The sequence below is a fragment of the Ranitomeya variabilis genome, chromosome 4 (assembly GCF_051348905.1).
Source record: "Ranitomeya variabilis isolate aRanVar5 chromosome 4, aRanVar5.hap1, whole genome shotgun sequence".
Taxonomy (NCBI): Eukaryota; Metazoa; Chordata; class Amphibia; order Anura; family Dendrobatidae; genus Ranitomeya; species Ranitomeya variabilis.
Genome location: NC_135235.1, coordinates 772,498,992 through 772,526,129, shown reverse-complemented (window position 1 = coordinate 772,526,129; position 27,138 = coordinate 772,498,992). Strand labels below are relative to the sequence as shown.

General features: G+C 45.0%; 2 protein-coding genes and 1 long non-coding RNA gene across 3 annotated transcripts in view; 2 read left to right on the top strand and 1 right to left on the bottom strand.

Moving 5' to 3' along the window:
* The window catches only part of LOC143766945 (uncharacterized), a 45,827-nt gene extending 23,147 nt beyond the window's left edge, over positions 1-22,680 (top strand). Inside the window, exons 2-7 of the mRNA XM_077254961.1 lie at positions 4,756-4,905; positions 5,035-5,214; positions 5,297-5,420; positions 5,500-5,597; positions 5,796-5,886; positions 20,944-22,680. Coding sequence (XP_077111076.1) covers positions 4,828-4,905; positions 5,035-5,214; positions 5,297-5,420; positions 5,500-5,597; positions 5,796-5,886; positions 20,944-22,556 — 2,184 coding nt within the window. The 5' untranslated portion in view covers positions 4,756-4,827 and the 3' untranslated portion in view covers positions 22,557-22,680. The remainder of the gene's footprint in view (positions 1-4,755; positions 4,906-5,034; positions 5,215-5,296; positions 5,421-5,499; positions 5,598-5,795; positions 5,887-20,943) is intronic.
* LOC143766955 (oocyte zinc finger protein XlCOF8.4-like) overlaps positions 1-27,138 on the top strand; it is a 1,046,781-nt gene that overhangs the window by 443,736 nt on the left and 575,907 nt on the right. The window lies entirely within an intron of this gene.
* Positions 5,927-7,332, bottom strand: LOC143766947 (uncharacterized). Its single transcript, XR_013213669.1, has 3 exons — positions 7,108-7,332; positions 6,837-6,911; positions 5,927-6,317 (listed from the first exon to the last, which is right to left on the bottom strand). It is a non-coding gene; the product is annotated as an uncharacterized LOC143766947 (long non-coding RNA).

Below are 27,138 nucleotides of genomic sequence, written 5' to 3'. Positions count from 1 at the left end.
TCTCTTTATAGGGCGATTGGAGTTCTCATTGCCTCTCAGCCAAACACCTTATAAAGAAAACATATTGCTATACAGGCGTTATATAGATGATCTTATCATCTTTTGGAAGGGCACTGAAGAATTAGCAATCTCACTTGTAGAAGAACTCAACAAGAATAATTGGGGCATTTCCTTCACATACAATATAGATAAAGAGAAAATCCATTATTTGGATCTAGAAATCAGTCATTCAGGCAAAAAAATTATAACCAAAACTCACTTCAAAAAAACAGATTCTAATGGTTTTTTGGATTTCCGGAGCGTACACTATTCTAAATGGAAAAAGAATATACCGTTTAGTCAATATCGGCGCATCCGTAAAAATAATATGGTAGACACAGACTATGTAGAACATACCAAAATTTTGACAAAAAAGTTCTTGGATAAAAAATACCCGAAAAAACTCATAGCAGAAGCTTATGAAACAAACTTGAAAAAAACTCAAAATGAGTGTCTGTACAAGAAACAAACAATATACCTTCTAGTTCAAACATCGAACAAATGAAGACGTGCAAAAACAAAAATGAAAACACTATAGAAAAAAATACTAGATGGGAATATAATTTCATCACAGCTTTTAATCAGGGAAGCGTTCAAGTAAGACAGATTTTAAATAAGTATTGGTACATCCTAAGAAAGGATTCTTTTTTAAAACAATGGTTACCTAAGTATCCCGGTATCACATTTCGGAGGGGAGTCACAATTAAAAACATCATTGCTCCTAGTAATTTGGGGAGACCCCTTTCCTCTTTAAATACTAAAGAGACTCCTATACAACATCCTTTTGGAGTTTTCAAATGTGGATCTAAAAAGTGTCACTGCTGCAACATCATCAGCCATAAACAAAACTGTATTATATCAAGTAGAACAGGAGAAACCATAACTCTAAATCAACACCTTACTTGTGATAATGACTCATGTGATCACTTGTGCTTGTGGCCTTCAATACGTGGGTCGCACCGCACAGACAGTGCGATTGCGTATGAATGGCCACAGGCACAACACCAAAAAAGGTTTTTTAAAACATAGTCTGTCCAGACACCTTCTGGTCAAACATCACAAAAAAATTGACATAAAGGTAACCCCTGTGGAGCAAATACCACAGAATGACATCAACAGAATCCAGAAATGAAATAGAAAGGAGTCAGACTGGATTTTCCGATTGAAAACCTTATATCCCGATGGCCTCAATGAAACAGTGGAAAATGTATAGAGATTCGCAATGGAGAGGGGAGGAGGAGGGAGAGGGAGAAGAGGTAAATGAAAGATGAAGGGGAAAAGGGAGAGAAGAAGAGAGAAAAAAAAAAAGTGTATATATGTATGTGCGTATAAGTATATGTATATTTTTTCCCTTCTGAATTCTGCTAAAATGCTATTTAATTGTTTTATAAATATGTGTGGAAAGGATCACAGGACCCACTGTGTAATTTTGCAGTTTATAATATGCTTCGCATATTTATTAATTAATCCATTCATTTATTTTATTATATTTTTTTATTTATTTTTTTTTCTACTTACCTAACGTTTAAATTTTTAAATTTTGCTAAGACGATATGTAATTTAATAGTTTTTAAAAGTTTTTGAAATACTTTTCGAAAGGATTTACTGTGTAACTTTACAATCTACTATATAATTGTCTAAGGGCACTTCCGTCTTTCTGTCCTTCTGTAACGGTTATTCGTTCGCTGATTGGTCTCGGCAGCTGCCTGTCATGGCTGCCGCGACCAATCAGCGACGCGCACAGTCCGGAAAAAAATGGCCGCTCCTTACTCCCCGCACTCACTGCCCGGCGCCCGCATACACCGCTCTGCTCACACAGGGTTAATAGCAGCGGTAACGGACCGCATTATGCCGCGGGTAACACACTCCGTTACCGCCGCTATTAACCCTGTGTAACCAAGATTTACTATTGACGCAGCCTATGCAGCGTCAACAGTAAAAGGATCTAATGTTAAAAAAATAAAAAATCATTATATATTCACCTTCCGATGCCTTGCCCGCTCCTCGCCACCCTCTGGTAACCGCTCTGTGCAAGCGGTGGGATCCGGTACCACTTATCGCATGGCAGAAGGACCTGCCATGACGTCACGGTCATGTGACCACGGCGTCAGCACACCCAGGGACCGCAAGCTGCAGCTTGTACCGCGCACAGGCGACAGAACTACAAGTATGGAGAGTATGTTCGAACTACAAGGGGACTTCGGATAGGAAGGTGAGTATATTTATTTTTTTATTTTTTAACCTGTCACTTACGTGGCTGGGCAATATACTACGTCACTGGGCAATATACTACGTCACTGCACAATATATACTAAGTGGCTCTGTGCTGTATACTATGTCACTGGGCAATATCTGGGCAATATACTACGTCACTGGGCAATATACTACGTAACTGGGCAATATACTACGTAACTGGGCAATATACTACGTCGCTGGACAATATATTACGTGGCTCTGGACAATATACTACGTCACTGGGCAATATACTACGTGGCTGGGCAATATACTACGTAACTGGGCAATATACTACATCGCTGGGCAATATACTACGTGACTGTGCAATATACTACGTGACTGGGCAATATACTACGTGACTGGGCAATATACTACGTGGCTGGGCAATATACTACGTGACTGGGCAATATACTATGTGGCTGGGCAATATACTACGTCACTGGGCAATATACTACATCGCTGGGCAATATACTACGTGACTGTGCAATATACTACGTGACTGTGCAATATACTACGTGACTGGGCAATATACTACGTGGCTGGGCAATATACTACGTGACTGGGCAATATACTACGTGGCTGGGCAATATACTACGTAACTGGGCAATATACTACATCGCTGGGCAATATACTACGTGACTGTGCAATATACTACGTGACTGGGCAATATACTACGTGACTGCAATATACTACGTGACTGGGCAATATACTACGTGACTGTGCAATATACTACGTCACTGGGCAATATACTACGTGGCTGGGCAATATACTACGTCACTGGGCAATATACTACGTAACTGGGCAATATACTACGTCGCTGGGCAATATATTACGTGGCTCTGGACAATATACTATGTCACTGGGTAATATACTACATGGCTGGGCAATATACTACGTCACTGGGCAATATACTACGTGGCTGGGCAATATACTACGTAACTGGGCAATATACTACATCGCTGGGCAATATACTACGTGACTGTGCAATATACTACGTGACTGGGCAATATACTACGTGACTGCAATATACTACGTGACTGGGCAATATACTACGTGACTGTGCAATATACTACGTCACTGGGCAATATACTACGTGGCTGGGCAATATACTACGTCACTGGGCAATATACTACGTAACTGGGCAATATACTACGTCGCTGGGCAATATATTACGTGGCTCTGGACAATATACTATGTCATTGGGCAATATACTACATGGCTGGGCAAATATACTGTGTTACTCAGGGATATACTACGTCGCTGGGCAATATACTACGTCACTAGGCAATATACTACGTGGCTGGGCAATATACTACGTGGCTGGGCAATATACTACGTGGCTGGGCAATATACTACGTGGCTGTGCTATATACTACGTGGCTGGCCATTATACTACGTGGCTGGCCAATATACTACGTGGCTGGCCAATATACTACGTGGCTGGCCATTATACTACGTGACTGGCCAATATACTACGTGGCTGGGCAATATACTACGTGGCTGGGCAATATACTACGTGGCTGGCCAATATACTACGTGGCTGGCCATTATACTACGTGGCTGGCCAATATACTACGTGGCTGGCCAATATACTACGTGGCTGGGCAATATACTACGTGACTGGCCAATATACTACGTGGCTGGGCAATATACTACGTGGCTGGCCAATATACTACGGGGCTGGCCATTATACTACGTGGCTGGCCAATATACTACGTGGCTGGGCAATATACTACGTGGCTGGGCAATATACTACATGAGCATACATATACTAGAATACCCGATGCGTTAGAATCGGACCACCATCTAGTTTATAATATGTCTTGTATATTTATTTACATATATATAATTTTTATATTTTTTTTATTATACCATTATAACATTTGATACGCCAGGATTGGTTTAAGATCAAACTGACTCACTTGGGGTGGAGTGTTACACCCAATTAATTCAGGCACACCCCTGCTATGTGTTAGGAGTCACCAGTCTATAAAGATAACTTTCTTTTAAAACATTTTTAAAAGCACATACAGTATAATACCTGATGAAGGCCGTTGTGGGCTGAAATGCGTTGTTTTGTTCTTATTGAAGTGTCCTAATAAATTTGGTACTGAGCAAATTATCTCAACCTTCAAACTATCCTTGTCTTCTGGAAGCGCCAAGAAAGGAATTTTTTTTTCTCTAACCATTGTATTCACATGCAATCCTTGGATTAAGGCTGGCATAGTTCCTGCAATAGTGCTGCATACCGGAATATTATAAGGCGTGGATCCATCATACGGATCAATTGAATGTACATACAAGACATCCAAAGGGTGAGTGCAACAATATATATTTCTTGCTGTGAATATACACCTACACTTAGACTCTGCGCCCCTTGTCTCCCCTTTTATATCTCCTTCCGATATCCTTATTATCTCCAGTAATTGTATTATTACACAGGATTCTTATGATGTTACATCGGCTCATCTTCTCATTCAGGTCTCTACAATATCCGATCCTCTCAGTGAAGATCTTCTACAAAAGAGAATTTTCCTGGTTTACCCATCACAGATGGATATGGACAGAGACAAGATGGCGGAGAGGATATTACACCTCACCCTAGAGATCCTCTTCCGGCTTACTGGAGAGGTGAGAGATTCTGATGACGTCACATTACATCATTCTTATCTATGGGAATAACAGATGGACAGAACTGGAGAGGTGAGGACTCTGGAAATGTCTGTAGTGAGATTTATTAATGTGTCTCTCCATTACCAGGATTACACAGTGGTGAAGAAGACCTCTAGTGATCGCTGTCAGGACCCTGTGTCTGAGGGATGGGGAAGACCCCTGAGCCCAATCACGGGGCCTCCACCTCACCCCCTGATCCATGACGACATCAATGACCAGAAGATCCTAGAACTCACCTACAAGATGATTGAGCTGCTGACTGGAGAGGTGACACTGCTGGGAATGCTGGGACATTATACAGTAACACTATGAAGGGATCGGGGGATGACGGTATCATTGTATGTGTCAGGTTCCTATAAGGTGTCAGGATGTCGCCGTCTATTTCTCCATGGAGGAGTGGGAGTATTTAGAAGGACACAGAGATCTGTACAAGAACGTCATAATGGAGGTTCCCCAGCCCCTCACATCTCCAGGTAATAGGACTAAATACACACGGCCTATAATTATCTGTATGTAAGGAATGAATTCACTCCCTGTATGTGTTTCCTCCAGATCTATCCAGTAAGAGGACAACACCAGAGAGATGTCCCCGTCCTCTTCTTCCACAGGACTGTAACCAAGAAGATCCCAATGCTCCTCAGGACCATCAGGTAGATGGAGAGAAGGTGTCAGGAGATCTCCCCTATGATGTGTAGACGCCGGTGAAGGTCTTGTGCTCAGTCTTGTTTTATCCACCAGTATTATATGTTTTATACTTGTGTGATGAGAACGGTGGAGATGGCAGGATTAGAGCTGATCATAGATGTGACTTCCCCATCTGTCGGTGACTTTTATAATATTTGTTTCAGGGTGAAGATCTGACCCATATTAATACTACAGAGACATATGTGAGGGGGGATGAGTGGTGTAAAGAGGAGATTCCCACATATGACTACCCAGGTGAGTAGTAACCTGTAACGAATGGAAACGGAGGCACAGATGTAGAAGTTCACATTCGTATTTATTGAATTTAAATGTGGAACCAATAGACCACGGTGCCGGGGGCTCCGAAGGGGGCGTTACTGCATGAGCCCCAGACACCCGTAGTAAGTCCCCTCAAACAGGGACAGAATGGTATGCCCGGAGGTCCCGGGTGCTACCATCAGTTAGACCCTGTACTCGTGGCGGCTGTTCCAGCGGAACAGATTGGTCAGCAGGGTTAGTGGATGCTGCAGAGCTGACCGGAAAATACCGGGTGTTCGAGTAGAAGCTGGTTCCGGGAGTGCTGGCGTAGACTGGAAGAGTGGCAGGCAGACTGGCAGGACTAGACGGGTCCAGTGTAGATAGTGCGGATGAAGTCCAGAATAACCGGGAAACAGATAGCAGCGGATCTATGGAAACAGACAGTGTAAGCGGAGTACTTGGCAGATACTTCAGAAACAGAAGCGCACGTAAACAGGAACCGGAAGTTAGCAACAGTGAATACTTGTTGCTCCGACGCCCTCCCTAAGGTGGAGGAGCTAGAAATAGTAGCCAACAACACGATATTGGTTAGAGGCAACTTTTGGAAAATGCACACTGTCTCTTTAAGAGACCGGGAGCGAGCGCATGTGCGACCTAAGAACCCTGCCTGAGAACCTGCTGGCCGCACGCCAGGAAACAGGAGAGGAAGGAGGGGCAGAGGTTGCATTCAGACAGTGTGGAGCTGGCACAGAGTGAGAGTCCCAACGGAGACCCCTTGGAGGTACAGGAAACGAACCGGGTGTAACAGTATCCCCCTCGTTACGCCCCCTCTTTTTCAAGCTAGCGTAGAATTTTTTCAGAAGAAGAGGAGCTCGGATATTCTCTAGGCTCCCATGACCTCTCCTCAGGACCTAAGCCCCTCCGATCCACAAAAAAATAGATCTTACCCCTTATCCTTTTAGTGGCCAAGATATTCTCTACCTCAAAAACATCCTCCTCAATGACGGGATCTGGAGTGGAACCTTTAAAAAAAGAAATTAAAAATACGGGTTTGATGAGGGAAACATGGAAAGAATTAGGCACACGTAAAGAAGCTGGCAATTTCAATTTGGACGAGACAGCGTTAATCTGTTTCAGGACTTCAAATGGACCGATGAAGTGGGGACCCAGTTTGTAAGAGGGCATCTTCAGACGGATATACTTGGAGGAGAGCCATACCTTATCTCCAGGCTGAAAGGAGGGAGCATCCAGATGTCTTTTGTCCGCATGCTTCTTCATACATAGAGAAGCTTTCTCTAAGGCAACCTTGGTGTCGCTCCATACTTTCGAGAATTCTTTAGTAAAGGTATCAGCTGCAGGAACACCAGAAGACCCAGAGATGGGAAGCGGAATCCTGGGTTGGAGTCAAAACACAATCTGAAAGGGAGATTTACCAGAGGACTCACTTACTTGATTATTGTACGAGAATTCTGCCCAAGGCAGCAACTTGATCCAGTAATTATAATGCATGTTGACAAAGTGACGCAAGAATCCCGTCAGAATCTGATTGGTCCTCTCTACTTGCCCATTGGATTGAGGGTGATATGCGGAAGAGAAGTCCAGCTCCACTTGTACAGATTTACAAAGTGCTGTCCAGAATTTGGAGGTGAACTGGACACCCATGTCGGACACAATGTGGAGAGGAAACCCATGAAGATGGAAGATATGTTGTATGAAATGGTCAGCGAGCTCCGAAGCAGACGGGAGACCAGGTAACGGAACAAAATGAGCCATCTTAGAAAAACGATCCACCACGACCCAGATGACCGAGCAGCCGGAGGAGACGGGAAGATCAGTAATGAAGTCCATTGCGATGTGCTGCCAGGGTACAGAAGGACCAAACAGAGGTAATAACCGCCCAGAGGGCAAATGCTTATCCTTCTTGTTGCGAGCACACGGACAGGCAGCAACATATTCTTGAACATCTTTGCCCATGGTAGGCCACCAGTAGTAACGGGAGATGATTTGCAGAGTCTTCTTTGTCCAGCATGACTGGCCAACTTAGAAGAATGACTCCACCGAATAACTCGTTTCCGATCAGAAGTAGATACTAGGGTCTTTCCTGGAGGGAGTCGAGCAAGATTAACCGTAGTCACTTGCACCAATCTGGATGGTTCAATAATGTGGTGCGGTTCTTCCACAAAATCAGGAGGCAAAAATGCTCTAGAAAGTGCATCGGCTTTAATGTTCTTATCAGCTGAATGGAAATGAAGCACAAAATTGAATCGAGCAAAAAACAAGGCCCACCGGGCTTGACGAGGATTTAGTCTTTGAGCAGATTGAAGGTAAGCGAGATTCTTATGATCTGTGTAAATGATAACCTGATGTGCAGCTCCCTCAAGGAGATGACGCCACTCCTGCAGGGCTAACTTGATTGCCAATAACTCTTGATCTCCCACGGAGTAATTTCTTCCAGAAACAGAAAAGACTTTTGGGAAGAATCCACAGGTGACCATCCGATCGGACGATGACTTCTGGGTAAGAACTGTGCCAGCACCTATGGAGGAAGCATCTACCTCAAGCAAGAATTGTTTTTCGGAGTCCGGTTGATGAAGAATGGGTGCGGAGGAGAAGGCATGCTTAAGGGAAGTAAAAGCCTCCTCTGTCTCTGGTGTCCATTCCTTGTTCCTTTCCGGGTCAAGGCAGAAATGGGTGCCACTCGAGTGGAAAAATGTGGAATGAACAAACGATAATAGTTGGCGAACCCCAGGAACCGTTGTGTTGCCTTCAGACCGCATGGGCGAGGCCACTTAAGAATGGCGGACACCTTCTCCGGATCCATCTTTAAACCTGTAGATGAGATAATGTAACCAAGGAAAGGCAGAGAGGATTGCTCAAAGATACACTTTTCAAAATTAGCATAAAGTCTGTTCTCCTTGAGTCTTTGTAGGACCAGACATACTTGTCTCCGGTGAGAGGCTAAATCTGCAGAGAAGATCAGGATGTCATCCAGGTAAACTACAACACACGAGTAAAGCAGATCTCTGAAAATATCATAGACAAATTCCTGAAGATCTGCAGGTGCATTGCTTAGGCCGAACGGCATTACCAGGTATTCGTAGTGTCCATCCCGGGTGTTAAAAGCGGTCTTCCATTCGTCTCCCTTACGAATGTGTATCAGATTTTAAGCGCCTCTGAGATCCAGTTTGGTGAAAATTTTAGACCCCCTAAGACGATCAAACAATTCTGAAATTAACGGCAACGGATACCTGTTCTTTTCCGTAATCTGGTTCAGCCCCCTGTAATCGATACAGGGTCGTAGAGATCCATACTTTTTCTTCACGAAGAAGACTCCAGCTCCAGCGGGCGAGGAAGACTTTCGGATAAATCCTCTGTCCAGGTACTCCTGAATGTAATCAGACATGTACTGTGTTTTGGACCTGGTGGTTAGGAGCACCCGGAATGACCTGATGGTTAAACTAGTAATCGGAACAAGCTCTGGGGAAGTGGGAACTCTGCTGACTGCAAACCCTACTCCTATCACACACACTAGAAATAGCCGTGGAGCGTACCTAACTCTCCCTAGATGCCTCTTCACAGCCTAAGAGATAACTACCCCTAAAGATAGAAATAGAAGCCTTACCTTGCCTCAGAGAAATTCCCCAAAGGAAAAGGCAGCCCCCCACATATATTGACTGTGAGTTTAGAGGAAAGTCACAAACACAGGAATGAAACAGGTTTTAGCAAAGGAGGTCAGACTTCACTAAATAGTCAGAGGATAGAAAAGGGAACTATGCGGTCAGCACAAAAACTACAAAAACCACGCAGAGTATGCAAAAAGACCTCCACACCGACTCACGGTGTGGAGGTGCAACTCTGCACCCCAGAGCTTCCAGCTAGCAAGGAAATATCATGATACAAGCTGGACTAGAATAAGCAATACAAGAAATATATTCAAGAAGCAGTACAACAAATGAACTAGCAGGAACTTAGCTTCTGCTGGAGTAGACAGGTCATCTGAGAAGTCCAAGAGAGATCTGAACCAATACTGAGACATTGACAGCTGGCATGAAGTAATGATCTGAGTGGAGTTAAATAGGAAAGCCAACCTCAAGGACCAGAAGTTCCACTCAAAGCCACCAGAGGGAGTCCAAGGACAGAACTCACCGAAGTACCATTCATGACCACAGGAGGGAGTCCGAGAACGGAATTCACAACAGTACCCCCCCCCCCCTTGGGGAAGGGTCACCGAACCCTCACCAGGGCTCCCAGGATGATCAGGATGAGCCAAATAATAGGCCCGAACTAAATCGGCAGCATGGACATCGGAGGCAACAACCCAGGAATTATCCTCCTGACCATAGCCCTTCCATTTAACCAGGTACTGAAGCTTCCGTCTTGAAATACGAGAATCCAAAATCTTCTCTACCACATACTCCAACTCCCCCTCGACCAACACCGGAGCAGGAGGATCAACGGAGGGAACCATAGGCGCCACATATCTCCGTAACAACGACCTATGGAACACATTATGGATGGCAAAAGAAGTTGGAAGGACCAAACGAAATGACACAGGGTTGAGAATTTCAGAAATCTTGTAAGGACCTATGAAACGAGGCTTAAACTTAGGAGAAGAAACCTTCATAGGAACATAACGAGAAGACAACCAAACCAAATCCCCAACACGAAGTCGGGGACCAACACAGCGACGGCGGTTAGCGAAACGTTGAGCCTTCTCCTGGGACAACGTCAAATTGTCCACTACGTGAGTCCAAATTTGCTGCAACCTGTCCACCACAGAATCCACACCAGGACAGTCAGAAGGCTCAACCTGTCCTGAAGAAAAACGAGGATGGAAACCAGAATTGCAATAAAAAGGTGAAACCAAAGTAGCCGAACTAGCCCGATTATTAAGGGCGAACTCAGCCAAAGGCAAGAAGGTCACCCAATCATCCTGATCAGCAGAAACAAAGCATCTCAGATAGGTTTCCAAAGTCTGATTGGTTCGTTCAGTTTGGCCATTTGTCTGAGGATGGAAAGCCGAAGAAAAAGACAAATCAATGCCCATCTTTGCACAAAAAGACCGCCAAAACCTAGAGACAAACTGGGAACTTCTGTCCAACACAATGTTCTCCGGAATGCCATGCAAACGAACCACATGTTGAAAAAATAATGGGACCAAATCAGAGGAGGAAGGTAATTTAGGCAGGGGTACCAAATGGACCATCTTAGAAAAGCGATCACAGACCACCCAGATGACAGACATCCTTTGAGAGACAGGAAGATCAGAAATAAAATCCATGGAAATATGCGTGCAGGGCCTCTTCGGGACCGGCAAGGGCAAAAGTAACCCACTGGCACGAGAACAGCAGGGCTTGGCCTGAGCACAAGTCCCACAGGACTGCACAAAAGAACGCACATCCCGTGACAAGGAAGGCCACCAGAAGGACCTAGCCACCAAATCTCTGGTACCAAAAATCCCAGGATGACCAGCCAACACCGAACAATGAACCTCAGAAATAACTCTACTAGTCCATCTATCCGGGACAAACAGTTTCTCCGCTGGACAACGGTCAGGTCTATCAGCCTGAAACTCCTGCAGCACCCGCCGCAAATCAGGGGAGATGGCAGACAGAATTACTCCCTCTTTGAGAATACCAGCCGGCTCAGGGACTCCCGGAGAATCAGGCACAAAACTCCTAGAAAGGGCATCAGCCTTCACATTCTTAGTACCTGGAAGGTAGGAAACCACAAAATCGAAACGGGAGAAAAACAGCGACCATCGAGCCTGTCTAGGATTCAACCGCTTGGCAGACTCGAGATAAGTCAGATTTTTGTGATCCGTCAAGACCACCACGCGGTGCTTGGCTCCCTCAAGCCAATGTCGCCACTCCTCGAATGCCCACTTCATAGCCAGCAACTCCCGATTGCCAACATCATAATTACGCTCAGCAGGCAAAAACTTCCTAGAAAAGAAGGCACATGGCTTCATCACAGAGCAATCAGAACTTCTTTGAGACAAAACAGCCCCTGCTCCAATCTCAGAAGCATCAACCTCGACCTGAAAAGGGAGCGAAACATCTGGCTGACACAACACAGGGGCCGACGAAAAGCGACGTTTCAACTCCTGAAAAGCCTCAACGGCCGCAGAGGACCAATTCACCACATCAGCACCTTTCTTGGTCAAATCAGTCAAAGGCTTAACCACACTAGAAAAGTTAGCGATGAAGCGACGGTAAAAATTAGCAAAGCCCAGGAATTTCTGAAGGCTCTTCGCAGATGTAGGTTGAGTTCAATCATAAATGGCCTGAACTTTAACAGGATCCATCTCGATAGTAGAAGGGGAAAAAATGAAGCCCAAAAAGGAAACCTTCTGAACTCCGAAGAGACATTTAGACCCCTTCACAAACAGGGAATTAGCACGAAGGACCTGAAATACCATTCTGACCTGCTTAATATGAGACTCCCAATCATCCGAAAAGACCAAAATATCATCCAAATATACAATCAAGAATCTATCCAGATACTTTCGGAAGATGTCATGCATAAAGGACTGAAACACAGATGGAGCATTAGAAAGCCCAAAAGGCATCACCAGGTACTCAAAATGGCCCTCTGGCGTATTAAATGCTGTTTTCCATTCATCTCCCTGTTTAATACGCACAAGATTATACGCCCCTCGAAGATCTATTTTGGTGAACCAACTAGCCCCCTTAATACGAGCAAACAAATCTGACAGCAGAGGCAAAGGGTACTGAAATTTGACCGTGATTTTATTGAGAAGGCGGTAATCTATATAGGGTCTCAGAGAACCATCCTTCTTGGCCACAAAAAAGAACCCTGCTCCCAACGGTGACGAAGACGGGCGAATATGCCCTTTCTCCAAGGACTCCTTTATATAACTCCGCATAGCGGCGTGTTCTGGCACAGATAAATTGAAAAGTCTGCCCTTAGGAAACTTACTACCAGGAATCAAATTAATAGCACAATCACAATCCCTATGAGGAGGTAGAGCACTAGATTTAGGTTCATCAAATACATCCCGGTAATCCGACAAGAACTCAGGGACTTCAGAAGGAGTGGAAGAAGAAATTGACATCAACGGAACATCGCCATGTACCCCTTGACAACCCCAACTAGACACAGACATTGATTTCCAATCCAATACTGGATTATGAACCTGTAGCCATGGCAAACCCAACACGACCACATGATGCAAATTATGCAACACCAAAAAGCGAATTTCCTCCTGATGTGCAGGAGCCATGCACATGGTCAACTGAGTCCAGTACTGAGGTTTATTCTTGGCCAAAGGCGTAGCATCAATTCCCCTTAATGGAATAGGATACTGCAAAGGCTCCAAGGAAAAACCACAGCGTCTGGCAAACTCCAAGTCCATCAAATTCAGGGCAGCGCCCGAATCCACAAATGCCATAACAGAGTAGGACGACAAAGAGCAAATCAGAGTAACAGACAAAAGAAATTTAGGCTGTACAGTACCAATGGTGACAGACCTAGCAAACCGCTTAGTGCGCTTAGGACACTCAGAGATAGCATGAATGGAGTCACCACAGTAGAAACACAGCCCATTCTGATGTCTATGTTCTTGCCGTTCAGCTCTGGTCAAAGTCCTATCACATTGCGTAGGCTCAGGCCTCTGCTCAGAGGACACCGCCAAATGGTGCACGACTTTGCGCTCGCGCAAACGCCGATCAATTTGAATGGCCAAGGACATTGATTCATTCAAACCAGCAGGCATGGGGAACCCCACCATAACATACTTAAGGGCTTCAGAAAGACCCTTTCTAAAAATTGCTGCCAGGGCACACTCATTCCATTGAGTAAGCAAAGACCATTTTCTAATCTTCTGGCAATATACCTCCGCTTCATCCTGACCCTGACACAAAGCCAGCAAGATTTTCTCTGCCTGATCCACTGAATTCGGTTCGTCATAAAGCAATCCCAGCGCCAGAAAAAATGCATCTACATTACGCAATGCAGGATCTCCTGGTGCCAGGGAGAATGCCCAGTCTTGAGGGTCGCCACGTAATAAAGAAATAATTATTTTTACTTGCTGAAATGGGTCACCAGAAGAGCGGGGTTTCAAAGCAAGAAACAGTCTACAATTATTTTTGAAATTCAGAAACTTAGATCTATCCCCAGAAAACAAATCAGGAATTGGAATTCTAGGCTCTAACATCGGATTCTGAACTACATAATCTTGAATGCTTTGCACCCTTGCAGCGAGTTGATCCACACTAGAGGACAGACCATGAATATCCATATCTACACCTGAGTCCTGAACCACCCAGAGGTTAAGGGGAAAAGAGAGACAAAACACACTGCAAAGGAAAAAAAATGGGTTCAGAACTTCTCTTATCCCTCTTTTGAGATGCATTAACACTTTGTGGGCCAGCTGTTCTGTTATGGACCTGGTGGTTAGGAGCACCCGGAATGACCTGATGGTTAAACTAGTAATCGGAACAAGCTCTGGGGAAGTGGGAACTCTGCTGACCGCAAACCCTACTCCTATCACACACACTAGAAATAGCCGTGGAGCGTACCGAACTCTCCCTAGACGCCTCTTCACAGCCTAAGAGCTAACTACCCCTAAAGATAGAAATAGAAGCCTTACCTTGCCTCAGAGAAATTCCCCAAAGGAAAAGGCAGCCCCCCACATATATTGACTGTGAGTTTAGAGGAAAGTCACAAACACAGGAATGAAACAGGTTTTAGCAAAGGAGGCCAGACTTCACTAAATAGTCAGAGGATAGAAAAGGGAACTATGCGGTCAGCACAAAAACTACAAAAACCACGCAGAGTATGCAAAAAGACCTCCACACCGACTCACGGTGTGGAGGTGCAACTCTGCACCCCAGAGCTTCCAGCTAGCAAGGAAATATCATGATAGCAAGCTGGACTAGAATAAGCAATACAAGAAATATATTCAAGAAGCAGTACAACAAATGAACTAGCAGGAACTTAGCTTCTGCTGGAGTAGACAGGTCATCTGAGAAGTCCAAGAGAGATCTGAACCAAAACTGAGACATTGACAGCTGGCATGAAGTAACGATCTGAGTGGAGTTAAATAGGAAAGCCAACCTCAAGGACCAGCAGTTCCACTCAAAGCCACCAGAGGGAGTCCAAGGACAGAACTCACCGAAGTACCATTCATGACCACAGGAGGGAGTCCGAGAACGGAATTCACAACAGTACTGAGTCTCTGCTTGAGAAAAGGGATAAATCTGTCCTCGAGGAGGTGACGCTCCGGGAAGCAGATCAATGGCGCAGTCATACGACCTGTGTGGAGGTAATTTCTCTGCCTCCTTTTTCACGAAGACATCAGCGAAGGACCAGTAACAAGAAGGCAAACCTGGCAGGGCTTTGGGTTCTACCGGAGGAAGAGCAGGACTAACCGGAATGATACATTGATCCAAGCAGGAATCTCCCCAGCGCAGGACCTCTCCTGTTCTCCAATTTAGAACAGGTTCATGCATCCGGAACCAAGGTAGACCTAGAAGCAAGGGGTGAGACAAATCTGGCAACACATAAAAACGGATTCTTTCAGAATGAGTTAGACCCACCCGGAGTTCCAAGGGCACAGTCTGGAGCCGTACGGACTCCATCAGGGGTCTGCAATCCACAGATGTCACCTGCAACGGTTCTGGTAAATGCCGGACTGGAATCTGATAACGATCCACTACTGCCTGTCGAATGAGGTTCCCGGCGGCACTTGAATCCAGGTGACAGAACTCTGAAAATCTCATCTTGCCAAAGGCCACGGAGACTGTTATTTGCAGAGCTGGAGAGGGATGAAATTTATTTAGGGTAGCCTCAACTACAGACCCTAGGCACTGGAGTTTCCCAATCTCTTAGGACAAGAGCGGATATAATTCTTGGCACTGCCACAGTAGAAACAGCTCCCCTCTAAGCGACGCACCTCCTGGCGATGGGTGACCAAATTTACTCGACCCACCTCCATAGCCAAAGGAGCGGGAGACAAAGTTGCAGAGTTTGCAGTTTTTGGAGCACAAGCAACCTGGTGATTGGATTCTTTTTCACGACTGATCTCGTTGGACCGCTCCTGAAACCGTGGATCTACCTGAACTGCCAGGGAAATCCGGTCATCCAGGTGAGTAGGCAAGTCTCGTCCCGCCAGTTCATCCTTAATTTTTCCAGAAAGCCCCTGCCAGAAGGTAGCCATCAAAGCCTCATTGTTCCAGGACAGTTCAGAAGCCACGGTATGGAACTGCACTGCATACTGAGCCACCGTAAGTGCTTCCTGTCGTAGTCGAAGAAGAGCAGAAGCTGTCGACGTAGTACAACCAGGTTCACCAAAGGTCCTGCGGAATGCTTCTAGAAAAGACTGGAGGTTAGTAACCAACGGATCCACCCTCTCCCACAGCGGATTCATCCAGGCTAGCGCCTCTCTTCAAGGTGGGACATGATGAAGCCAACTTTGGCCCGATCAGAAGCAAACCTATGCCCTAGCAGTTCAAAATGCAGTGTGCACTGATTTATGAACCCTCAACACAAAACGGGATCACCTCGAAAGTGGGTGGGAGCTGCTAAGCGAGAATCCTTACTTGCTGTGCAGTTAGATACCTGAACACTGGTGGCAGGAGCAGATGCATTCAGAAAAGCCAGACTATCCATGCGAGCAGAAATATTGTGCAGGAAAGGCATGATTTTGTCCTGTTGCTCCCTCAGCTGGGAGACCTCCTGACGTAACTCCATGACTGGTGATTTCTGGGATCCAGCGGGTTCCATGGCCAGAGCAATCTGTAATGAACGAAAACGGAGGCACAGATGTAGAAGTTCACATTCGTATTTATTGAAATTAAATGTGGAACCAATAGACCACGGTCCGGGGGGCTCCAAAGGGGGCATTACTGCGTGAGCCCCAGACACCCGTAATAAGTCCCCTCGAACAGGGACAGAATGTTATGCCCGGAGGTCACGGGTGCTACCTTCAGTTAGACCCTGTACTCGTGGCGGCTGTCCCAGCGGAACAGATTGGCCAGCAGGGTTAGAGGTTGCTGCAGAGCTGACTGGAAGATACCGGGTGTTCGAGTAGAAGCTGGTTCCGGGAGTGCTGGTGTAGACTGGAAGAGTGGCAGGCAGACTGGCGGGACTAGACGGGTCCAGCGCAGATAGTGCGGATGAAGTCCAGAATAACCGGGTAACAGATAGCAGCGGATCTGTGGAAACAGACAGTATAAGCGGAGTACTTGGCAGATACTTCAGAAACAGAAGCGCACGTAAACAGGACAGGAACCGGAAGTTAGCAACAGTGAATACTTGTTGCTCCGGCACCCTCCCTAAGGTGGAGGAGCTAGAAATAGTAGGCAGCCACACGCTATTGGTTAGAGGCAACTTTTGGAAAATGCACACTGTCTCTTTAAGAGACCAGGAGCGAGCGCGCGTGCGACCTAAGAACCCCGCTTGGGAACCTGCTGGCCGCACGCCAGGAAAGAGGAGAGGAGGGAGGGGCAGAGGCTGCATTCAGACAGCGTGGAGCCGGCACAGAGCGAGAGTCCCGACGGAGACCCCTTGGAGGTACAGGAAACAGAACAGGTGTAACATAACCACTAAATGCAGAGAAGACACAGATTCTTCTCAGTCACCGGCTGTGGCTGCTTTATCGGTGGTGTAGTCCGGCCGTATTACCATGATCACCATTTTGCCTCTAGACCACAACATTCTCCACCCAAAACTGTTCAAATGACTTTGGTAATTGAAAGCCCTTTTCTATAGAACTTACAACCTGGTAGATCCACCTACCCCCTGGGTTTAGGAGATGCTGTTACCTACCCAGATCTGTGAACTACAAAGCCAAATGACAGTGTACGTAGAATGTGCTGACAAGATAGAAAATCAAAGGGATGCAACCTGCCCCGAAGGCAGATGCGGAAACGCGCGTCGGGGTGGGGCGCATCCCGGGGACTCTGGATTTGCAGGCACAAGGTAATTTATTGGGTGGCTTTTGGGTAACTCTTGGATGTAACTAACTGCACCTTAAGCTATGGATGCATACATATGCTTGGTGACTAGCAGCCTCATTTCAGCCCCCTCATACGACTAGCTTAGTGTATGCCAGTTTAATTCTTGAAATGCCTGTATACATTTGCACTTGATTAGACTATATTGCGCTTTCATTCTTGTGACATAATGACTCTTTATAGGATTATATAAGTACATTATGATATAATATTTTGGCCACATTGTATGTATTTACATTAAGTTTCAGACGATCAGTGTCCCCCACGTTGCCCCCTTTTTTCTTTGGTACTTTCCAACCCCTTCTTATGGTGTTTGTATCCTTAAATAAATATTTTCCTTATTTAAAATATTGGATAGTTGTTCGGGTTCTTTTTTTCACTGTAGTATATTTTAATTTCAGAGTTGTCCATCTCGCATTGTCCATTAGTGCACCCAGTACAACATTATTTTGTATTCTGGATTTTCCTATTTATTTATTCCTCATTTGTGTGCACTTTGCCTGGGAATTTGTATTTAATGTCCCCAGATAAGTAGGGCATCCTGGTGGGTTTAGTTGGCTATCTTTCCCTCATAAATGCGAAAAGCTGATGTGTATCCGGTTGAACTATCGCACGTTTTATAGAGCTTTATTCCGAACCTTGCCCTGTTAGGCTGGCTTCACACTTGCGTCTCGCTGCGCTGCAGACGGCAGCATACTTCCTTCTTCCTTCCTCTGTGAAGCTCTGCCCAGACTCTGCCTACTGTCAGCTGCGTCCAGCGTTTCCCTGCGTACCTATCTTTAATACTGGGTATGCAGGGTCATGCGTTGGATGCAGATGTATCCGCATGCGTTGAGGAGTGCGATTTGAGGTTTGCGTTCCCGTGCAATCGCCGCACACCTCAAATCGCTGCATGCGGATACATCCGCATCCAATGCATGACCCTGCATACCCAATATTAAAATATAGGTACGCAGGGAAACGCTGGACGCAGTCGGCAGTAGGTGGAGCCTGGGCGGAGCTTCACGGAGGAAGGAAGAAGGAAGTACGCTGCCATCCGCAGCGCAACGAGACGCAAGTGTGAAACCAGCCTTAGAATTAATAAATTGTTTGAGGTGCAGTCTTTCTTTGAATTTTACAAGGGATTCATCAATGGAAATGTTTTCTGTTGGGGTGTAAACTTTAAGAACTTTTCTGTCAAGTTTTCCATGATGGGTCTGATTTTGAATAGTCTGTCATATTCTGGGGCATTTCTGGGCAGGCATTGACTATTATCATTAAAAGCCAAAATCTCATCAGCATTTCATAACGGGTCCTAGGAAGAATGGCAGAAAACATTGATGTGGCTTGAACAGGACAGTTGGACCAATAGGCCTTAATGCAGGTTTTTTTTTATAACAAGCCCCATAGTAAATGTAAGTCCTATTTTTTTTTTTTCATTTCTAGGACATTAGTTGGTGTCCATACATTTGACCTAGCATAATAGGATCGTGGATTCTGGCTGATGAATTGGGACGCATATAAATTTGGTTGTAGGACAATATGCTCTAGCAAGCTATCTGTCAGAAAGAAATTTAAAAAATTAGCTGGTCCGAAATTTTCCACCTCCACATTTATACCAGGAATGGCATTAAAATTAGGGATGAATGGAGTAGTCGAATCCAAAGCCTCCCATCTGGGAAATGCTACATCAAGAGGCAAAGCCCCCTGGACATTGGTGTGCGCCAATTCACGAGCACTAGGGACAGCTCTAGTACTGGGCATTGTTCCCTGATTTGGAGACATTTCTCCAGAAGCGCTATTTGACCTTCTTGTTGTACTGGTCCTTGTGTGTGAGAATGGACCAGAATCATTGCATAAGCCTCCTCTGCACTATAATACTGACTGGCCATTATATTTGTTTTTATTTTTATTTTTTTTCGGGAATAGAAAACTCTGATGTGATGTGACCAACTTATTTGGAGGCAATTGAGAAAAGCCTAATCCTTTAGCCTAACCCTAACTTTAGAATAAACCCTAAGCCTAACTTTAGCCTTACTTTAGCCTAACAATAACCCTAACTTTAGCCTAACAGCAAAACTAACTTTAGTCTAACAATAACCCTAACTTTAGCCTTAGAGTAATCCTAACTGTAGCCTAACGTTAGTCTAATAGTAACCCTACGTTTAGCCCCAACACTAACCCTAACTATAGCACTAACCCTGACCTGCCTTGTCTGTTTCTTTTTTACTTTATAACAAGATCGGAGACTGACACAGCTGTTGCCAGCAGCACTTGTAACACTGTTTCTCCTCTAATCTCTCACTGACAGGAGATCTGAGGAGAAACAGCGTTTTTATGAGGTAGATCGCCTGGGAAAGTTCGTTGCTACAACACACTTTCCTAGTAATTTGTCTCATTGGCTGGTATGACGCTGACATAATCAGGACCTTAACCAATCAGGTCTCGATGAGGTCGGGGATCACAGGAAGCGTTGTGCTCCAGAATCCCCTCGTTATAAGTACATGGGGGTCCCGATGAGCAGTGGATTTTGGAGAGGTGAACATTTCACATTTGCCATTTTATTACCCAGTTCATAGTGCCCAGATTGTGCTCTAGGAGACACACACCACAAATTAAGTTGATTCTTCTCACTATAATATTGCTAAATACAGGGATCCTAAATGTTGTTTGAGCACACTGCAAGACTCAGAAGTGAGAGCGGATTTTGCTGGATTGGTTTATAGAAACTGTTACTTTACAACAGCCTTTGAGCCACTAATAGTGTGGGATCCTCTGTTTTTCCATTGACACATGATGGACTTGAGTGGGGACTTGGTTTTTTTGTGAGATGAGAATTGGTATTATTTTCTCCTACATAACATTGATTGGTTTCTTTTTATTTGATATTTGGGAGGCAGAATAAACAAACAGTGGAACAGCAAACACTACTGTTTCATCCAACAAGGTTTTCTATTAGACTGTGAACTGTCATTGTCTTGGTAAATAAAGTTTTTTTACATAGCTTGTCATTTTTATGGACAGTTTAGGTCGAAGTGTTCAAAAATATAAAACTCAAGGATATTTTATTAAAAAAAAATGTTTTTTATCTTAGCAGATGACTGTACCAGGAGATCAGAGGGACAGTTGACATCTTCAATTTTTAAATCTGAAGATCTTGAGAACCTACAAGATTCAACTGAAGTGAATCCTGTTACTCCAGATATATCATCATCCATTCACAACAAAGATCTGTCATCTGATCCTATGAAACAGGTCCCATCTTCTGATTCATTACTGACTACTCAGGAAAATCAAATTCACAAAAGAGGCATTCAAAAACAAACTGCTCCTAAAGCAAAGAAGTCATTTTCCTGTTCAGAATGTGGGAAATGTTTTGCACGTAAATCACTGCTTGTTACTCACCAGAGAACTCACACAGGGGAGAAGCCTTTTTCATGTTCAGAATGTGGGAAATGTTTTAACCAGAAATCAGATTTGGTTAGGCACCATAGTACTCACAGTGGGGAGAAGCCTTTTTCCTGTTCAGAATGTGGGAAATGTTTTAACCAGAAATCAGATTTGGTTAATCACCATAGAACTCACACTGGGGAGAAGCCTTTTTCCTGTTCAGAATGTGGGAAATGTTTTAACCAGAAATCACATTTTGTTACACACCAAAGAACTCACACAGGGGAGAAGCCTTTTTCCTGTTCAGAATGTGGGAAATGTTTTGCACGTAAATCACTGCTTGTTACTCACCAGAGAACTCACACAGGGGAGAAGCCTTTTTCATGTTCAGAATGTGGGAAATGTTTTAACCATAAAGGGAATCTTGTTACACACCAAATAACTCACACAGGGGAGAAACCTTTTTCCTGTCCAGAATGTGGGAAATGTTTTGCACGTAAATCACTGCTTGTTATTCACCAGAGAACTCACACAGGGCAGAAGCCTTTTTCATGTTTAGAATGTGGGAAATGTTTTAACCAGAAATCAGATTTGGTTAGGCACCATAGTACTCACAGGGGAGAGAAGCCTTTTTCCTGTTCAGAATGTGGGAAATGTTTTAACCAGAAATCAGTTTTGGTTAGGCACCATAGTACACACAGGGGGGAAAAGCCTTTTTCCTGTTCAGAATGTGGGAAATGTTTTAACCATAAAGGGAATCTTATTACACACCAAATAACTCATTCAGCAGAGAAGCCTTTTTCCTGTTCAGAATGTGGGAAATGTTTTATCCAGAAATCAGATTTGGTTAGGCACCATAGAACTCACACAGGGGAGAAGCCTTTTTCATGTTCAGAATGTAGGAAATGTTTTAAATGGAAAATAGATCTTGATCGCCATCAGAGAACACACACAGGGGAGAAGCCTTTTTCATGTTCAGAATGTGGGAAATGTTTTACCCAGAAATCAGATTTGGTTAGTCACCATAGAACTCACACAGGGGAGGAGCTTTTTTCCTGTTCAGAATGTGGGAAATGTTTTAAATGGAAATGGCATCTTGTTAGACATCAGAGCAGTCATACAGGGATGAAGCCTTTTTCCTGTTCAGAATGTGGAAAATGTTTTAACCAGAAATCACATCTTGTTAGACATCAGAACAGTCACACAGGGGAGAAACCTTTTTCCTGTTCAGAATGTGGTAAATGTTTTATCCGGAAAGGGCATCTTGTTAGACATCAGAGCTGTCACACAGGGGAGAAGCCTTTTTCATTTTCTTAATGTGCGAGATATTTTACTTGGAAATCAATTGTTAATAAACATCAGAGACATCACATAGGGGAGAAGCCTTTTTATGTTCATAATGTTGGAATAGTTTTAACCAAAATTGAATCTTCTGAAATGGGTTGCCTCTTGTCATTCCTCATGTTTGCTGAAAAAAGGATAAAACTAAACTTTATTAATTCCAAATGTAAAACTATACCCATAATTCACTGTTATGACCCCAGTGGACAGGGTCTCAGAGGAACGTGTAAGTCTGCGAGATTCAAAAATCCAGCTCATAGGGCTGTGGTAACTGGGTTGACCAAATAGCTACTCCTAACGCCAACACTAGAAGTAGCCGGGGATCATGCCTACGGTGATCGCTAGATGACTCGCGCCAGCCGGAGAATCTAACTACCCCTAGGAGAAGAAAACAAAGACCTCTCTTGCCTCCAGAGAAAGGGACCCCAAAGCAAGATACAAGCCCCCCACAATTAATAACGGTGAGGTAAGAGGAAATGACAAACACAGAAATGAACCAGGTTCAGCAAAGAGAGGCCAGCTTACTAATAGCAGAATATAGCAAGATAACTTATCTGGTCAACAAAAACCCTATAAAAATCCACGCTGGAGATTCAAGAACCCCCGAACCGTCTAACGGTCCGGGGGGAGAACACCAGCCCCCTAGAGCTTCCAGCAAAGGTCAGGATACAGATTGGAACAAGCTGGACAAAAATACCAAACAAAACAAAAGCAAAAAGCAAGGAAGCAGACTTAGCTTGAAATACAGGAACCAGGATCATAGGACAAGAGCACAACAGATTAGCTCTGATTTCAACGATGCCAGGCATTGAACTGAAGGTCCAGGGAGCTTATATAGCAACGCCCCTGAACTAACGGCCCAGGTGAGGATATAGGAAAAGACAGAAGCTCCAGAGTCAAATCACTAATGACCACTAGAGGGAGCAAAAAGCAAAATCACAACAGTACCCCCCCCTTAGTGAGGGGTCACTGAACCCTCACCACGACCACCAGGGCGATCAGGACGAGCGGCGTGAAAAGCACTAACTAAATCGGCCGCATGAACATCAGAGGCGACCACCCAGGAATTATCTTCCTGACCATAGCCCTTCCACTTGACCAGGTACTGAAGCCTCCGCCTGGAGAGACGAGAATCCAAGATCTTCTCCACCACGTACTCCAACTCGCCCTCAACCAACACCGGAGCAGGAGGCTCAGCAGAAGGAACCACAGGCACAACGTACCGCCGCAACAAGGACCTATGAAACACGTTGTGGATAGCAAACGACACAGGAAGATCCAGGCGAAAGGATACAGGATTAAGGATTTCCAATATCTTGTAAGGACCAATAAAACGAGGTTTAAATTTGGGAGAGGAAACCTTCATAGGAACAAAGCGGGAAGAAAGCCACACCAAATCCCCAACACGTAGTCGGGGACCCACACCGCGGCGGCGGTTGGCAAAGCGCTGAGCCCTCTCCTGTGACAACTTCAAGTTGTCCACCACAAGATTCCAGATCCGCTGCAACCTATCCACCACAGAATCCACCCCAGGGCAGTCAGAAGGTTCCACATGACCCGAAGAAAAACGAGGGTGGAAACCAGAGTTGCAGAAAAACGGCGAAACCAAGGTGGCGGAACTAGCCCGATTATTAAGGGCAAACTCAGCCAACGGCAAGAAGGTCACCCAATCGTCCTGATCAGCAGAGACAAAACACCTCAAATAAGCCTCCAAATAAGCCTCCAAAGTCTGATTAGTTCGCTCCGTCTGTCCATTAGTCTGAGGATGGAAAGCAGACGAAAACGACAAGTCAATGCCCATCCTACTACAAAAGGATCGCCATCTGGAAACGAACTGGGATCCTCTGTCTGACACAATATTCTCAGGGATGCCGTGCAAACGAACCACGTTCTGGAAAAACACAGGAACCAGATCGGAAGAGGAAGGCAGCTTAGGCAAAGGAACCAAATGGACCATCTTGGAGAAGCGATCACATATCACCCAGATAACAGACATGCCTTGAGACACCGGAAGATCAGAAATGAAATCCATGGAGATATGTGTCCAAGGTCTCTTAGGGACAGGCAAGGGCAAGAGCAACCCGCTGGCACGAGAACAGCAAGGCTTAGCTCGAGCACAAGTCCCACAGGACTGTACAAATGACCGCACATCCCTAGACAAGGAAGGCCACCAAAAGGATCTGGCCACCAGATCTCTGGTGCCAAAAATTCCTGGGTGACCTGCCAACACCGAGGAATGAACCTCGGAAATGACTCTGCTGGTCCACTTATCAGGCACAAACAGTCTGTCAGGTGGACAAGAATCAGGCCTATCAGCCTGAAATCTCTGCAACACACGTCGCAGATCAGGAGAAATAGCTGACAAGATAATACCATCCTTAAGAATACCAACAGGTTCAGCGACTCCAGGAGCATCAGGCACAAAGCTCCTGGAAAGAGCATCGGCCTTCACATTTTTTGAACCTGGTAAATACGAGACAACAAAGTCAAAACGGGAGAAAAACAATGACCAGCGGGCCTGTCTAGGATTCAGGCGTTTAGCAGACTCGAGATACATCAGATTTTTGTGATCAGTCAAGACCACCACACGATGCTTAGCACCCTCGAGCCAATGACGCCACTCCTCAAATGCCCATTTCATGGCCAACAACTCCCGATTGCCCACATCATAATTTCGCTCCGCAGGCGAAAACTTCCTAGAGAAAAAGGCGCAAGGTCTCATAACAGAGCAACCAGGGCCTTTCTGCGACAAAACGGCCCCTGCTCCAATCTCTGAAGCATCCACCTCAACCTGAAAGGGAAGCGAGACATCAGGCTGGCACAAAACAGGCGCCGAAGTAAACCGACGTTTCAACTCCTGGAAAGCCTCCACGGCAGCAGGAGCCCAATTAACCACATCGGAGCCCTTCTTGGTCATATCCGTCAAAGGTTTCACAATGCTAGAAAAGTTAGCGATAAAACGACGGTAGAAGTTAGCGAAACCCAAGAACTTCTGAAGACTCTTAACTGACGAGGGCTGAGTCCAATCAAGAATAGCTCAGACCTTGACTGGGTCCATCTCCACAGCAGAAGGGGAAAAAATGAACCCCAAAAAGGGAACCTTCTGTACACCAAAAAGACACTTTGAGCCCTTGACAAACAAAGAATTTTCACGCAAAATTTTAAAGACCATCCTGACCTGCTCCACATGCGAGTCCCAATTATCAGAAAAAAACCAGAATATCATCCAGATAAACGATCAAAAATTTATCCAGATAGTTCCGGAAAATGTCATGCATAAAGGACTGAAAAACTGAAGGGGCATTAGAGAGCCCAAAAGGCATCACCAAGTACTCAAAATGACCTTCGGGCGTATTGAATGCGGTTTTCCATTCATCCCCTTGCTTAATGCGCACAAGGTTGTACGCACCACGAAGGTCTATCTTGGTAAACCACTTGGCACCTTTAATCCGGGCAAACAAGTCAGACAACAGCGGCGAAGGATACTGAAATTTGACAGTGATCTTATTTAAAAGCCGATAGTCAATACAAGGCCTCAAAGATCCGTCCTTTTTAGCCACAAAAAAGAATCCCGCACCAAGAGGGGAAGAAGACGGACGGATGTGTCCTTTCTCCAGAGACTCCTTGATATATGAACGCATAGCGGTATGTTCAGGTATCGACAGATTAAAAAGTCTTCCCTTAGGAAATTTACTGCCTGGAATCAAATCTATTGCACAGTCACATTCCCTATGAGGAGGCAATGCACTGGACCTGGACTCGCTAAAGACATCCTGATAATCAGACAAATACTCCGGAACTTCCAAAGGCGTAGAAGAAGCAATAGACACAGGCAGGGAATCCTCATGAATACCACGACAGCCCCAACTAGACACTGACATAGCCTTCCAGTCAAGGACTGGATTATGGGTCTGTAACCATGGCAGCCCCAAAACAACCAAATCATGCATTTTATGTAGAACGAGAAAACGTATCACCTCGCGGTGTTCAGGAGTCATGCACATGGTAACCTGTGTCCAATACTGCGGTTTATTTTCTGCTAATGGCGTAGCATCAATACCCCTAAGAGGGATAGGATTTTCTAATGGTTCAAGAATAAAACCACAGCGCTTAGCAAATGAGAGATCCATAAGACTCAGGGCAGCACCTGAATCTACAAACGCCATGACAGGATAAGATGACAGTGAGCAAATCAAAGTTACAGACAGAATAAACTTAGGATGCAAATTACCAACGGTGACAGGACTAACAACCTTAGATATACGTTTAGAGCATGCTGAGATAACATGTGTAGAATCACCACAGTAGTAGCACAAGCCATTCCGGCGTCTATGAATTTTCCTCTCATTTCTAGTCAAGATTCTATCACATTGCATCAAATCAGGTGTCCGTTCAGACAACACCATGAGGGAATTTGCGGTTTTTCTATCACATTGCATCACATCAGGTGTCTGTTCAGACAACAACATGAGGGAATTTGCGGTTTTGCGCTCCCGCAACCGCCGGTCAATTTGAATAGCCAGGGACATGGTATCATTCAGACCTGTGGGAATGGGAA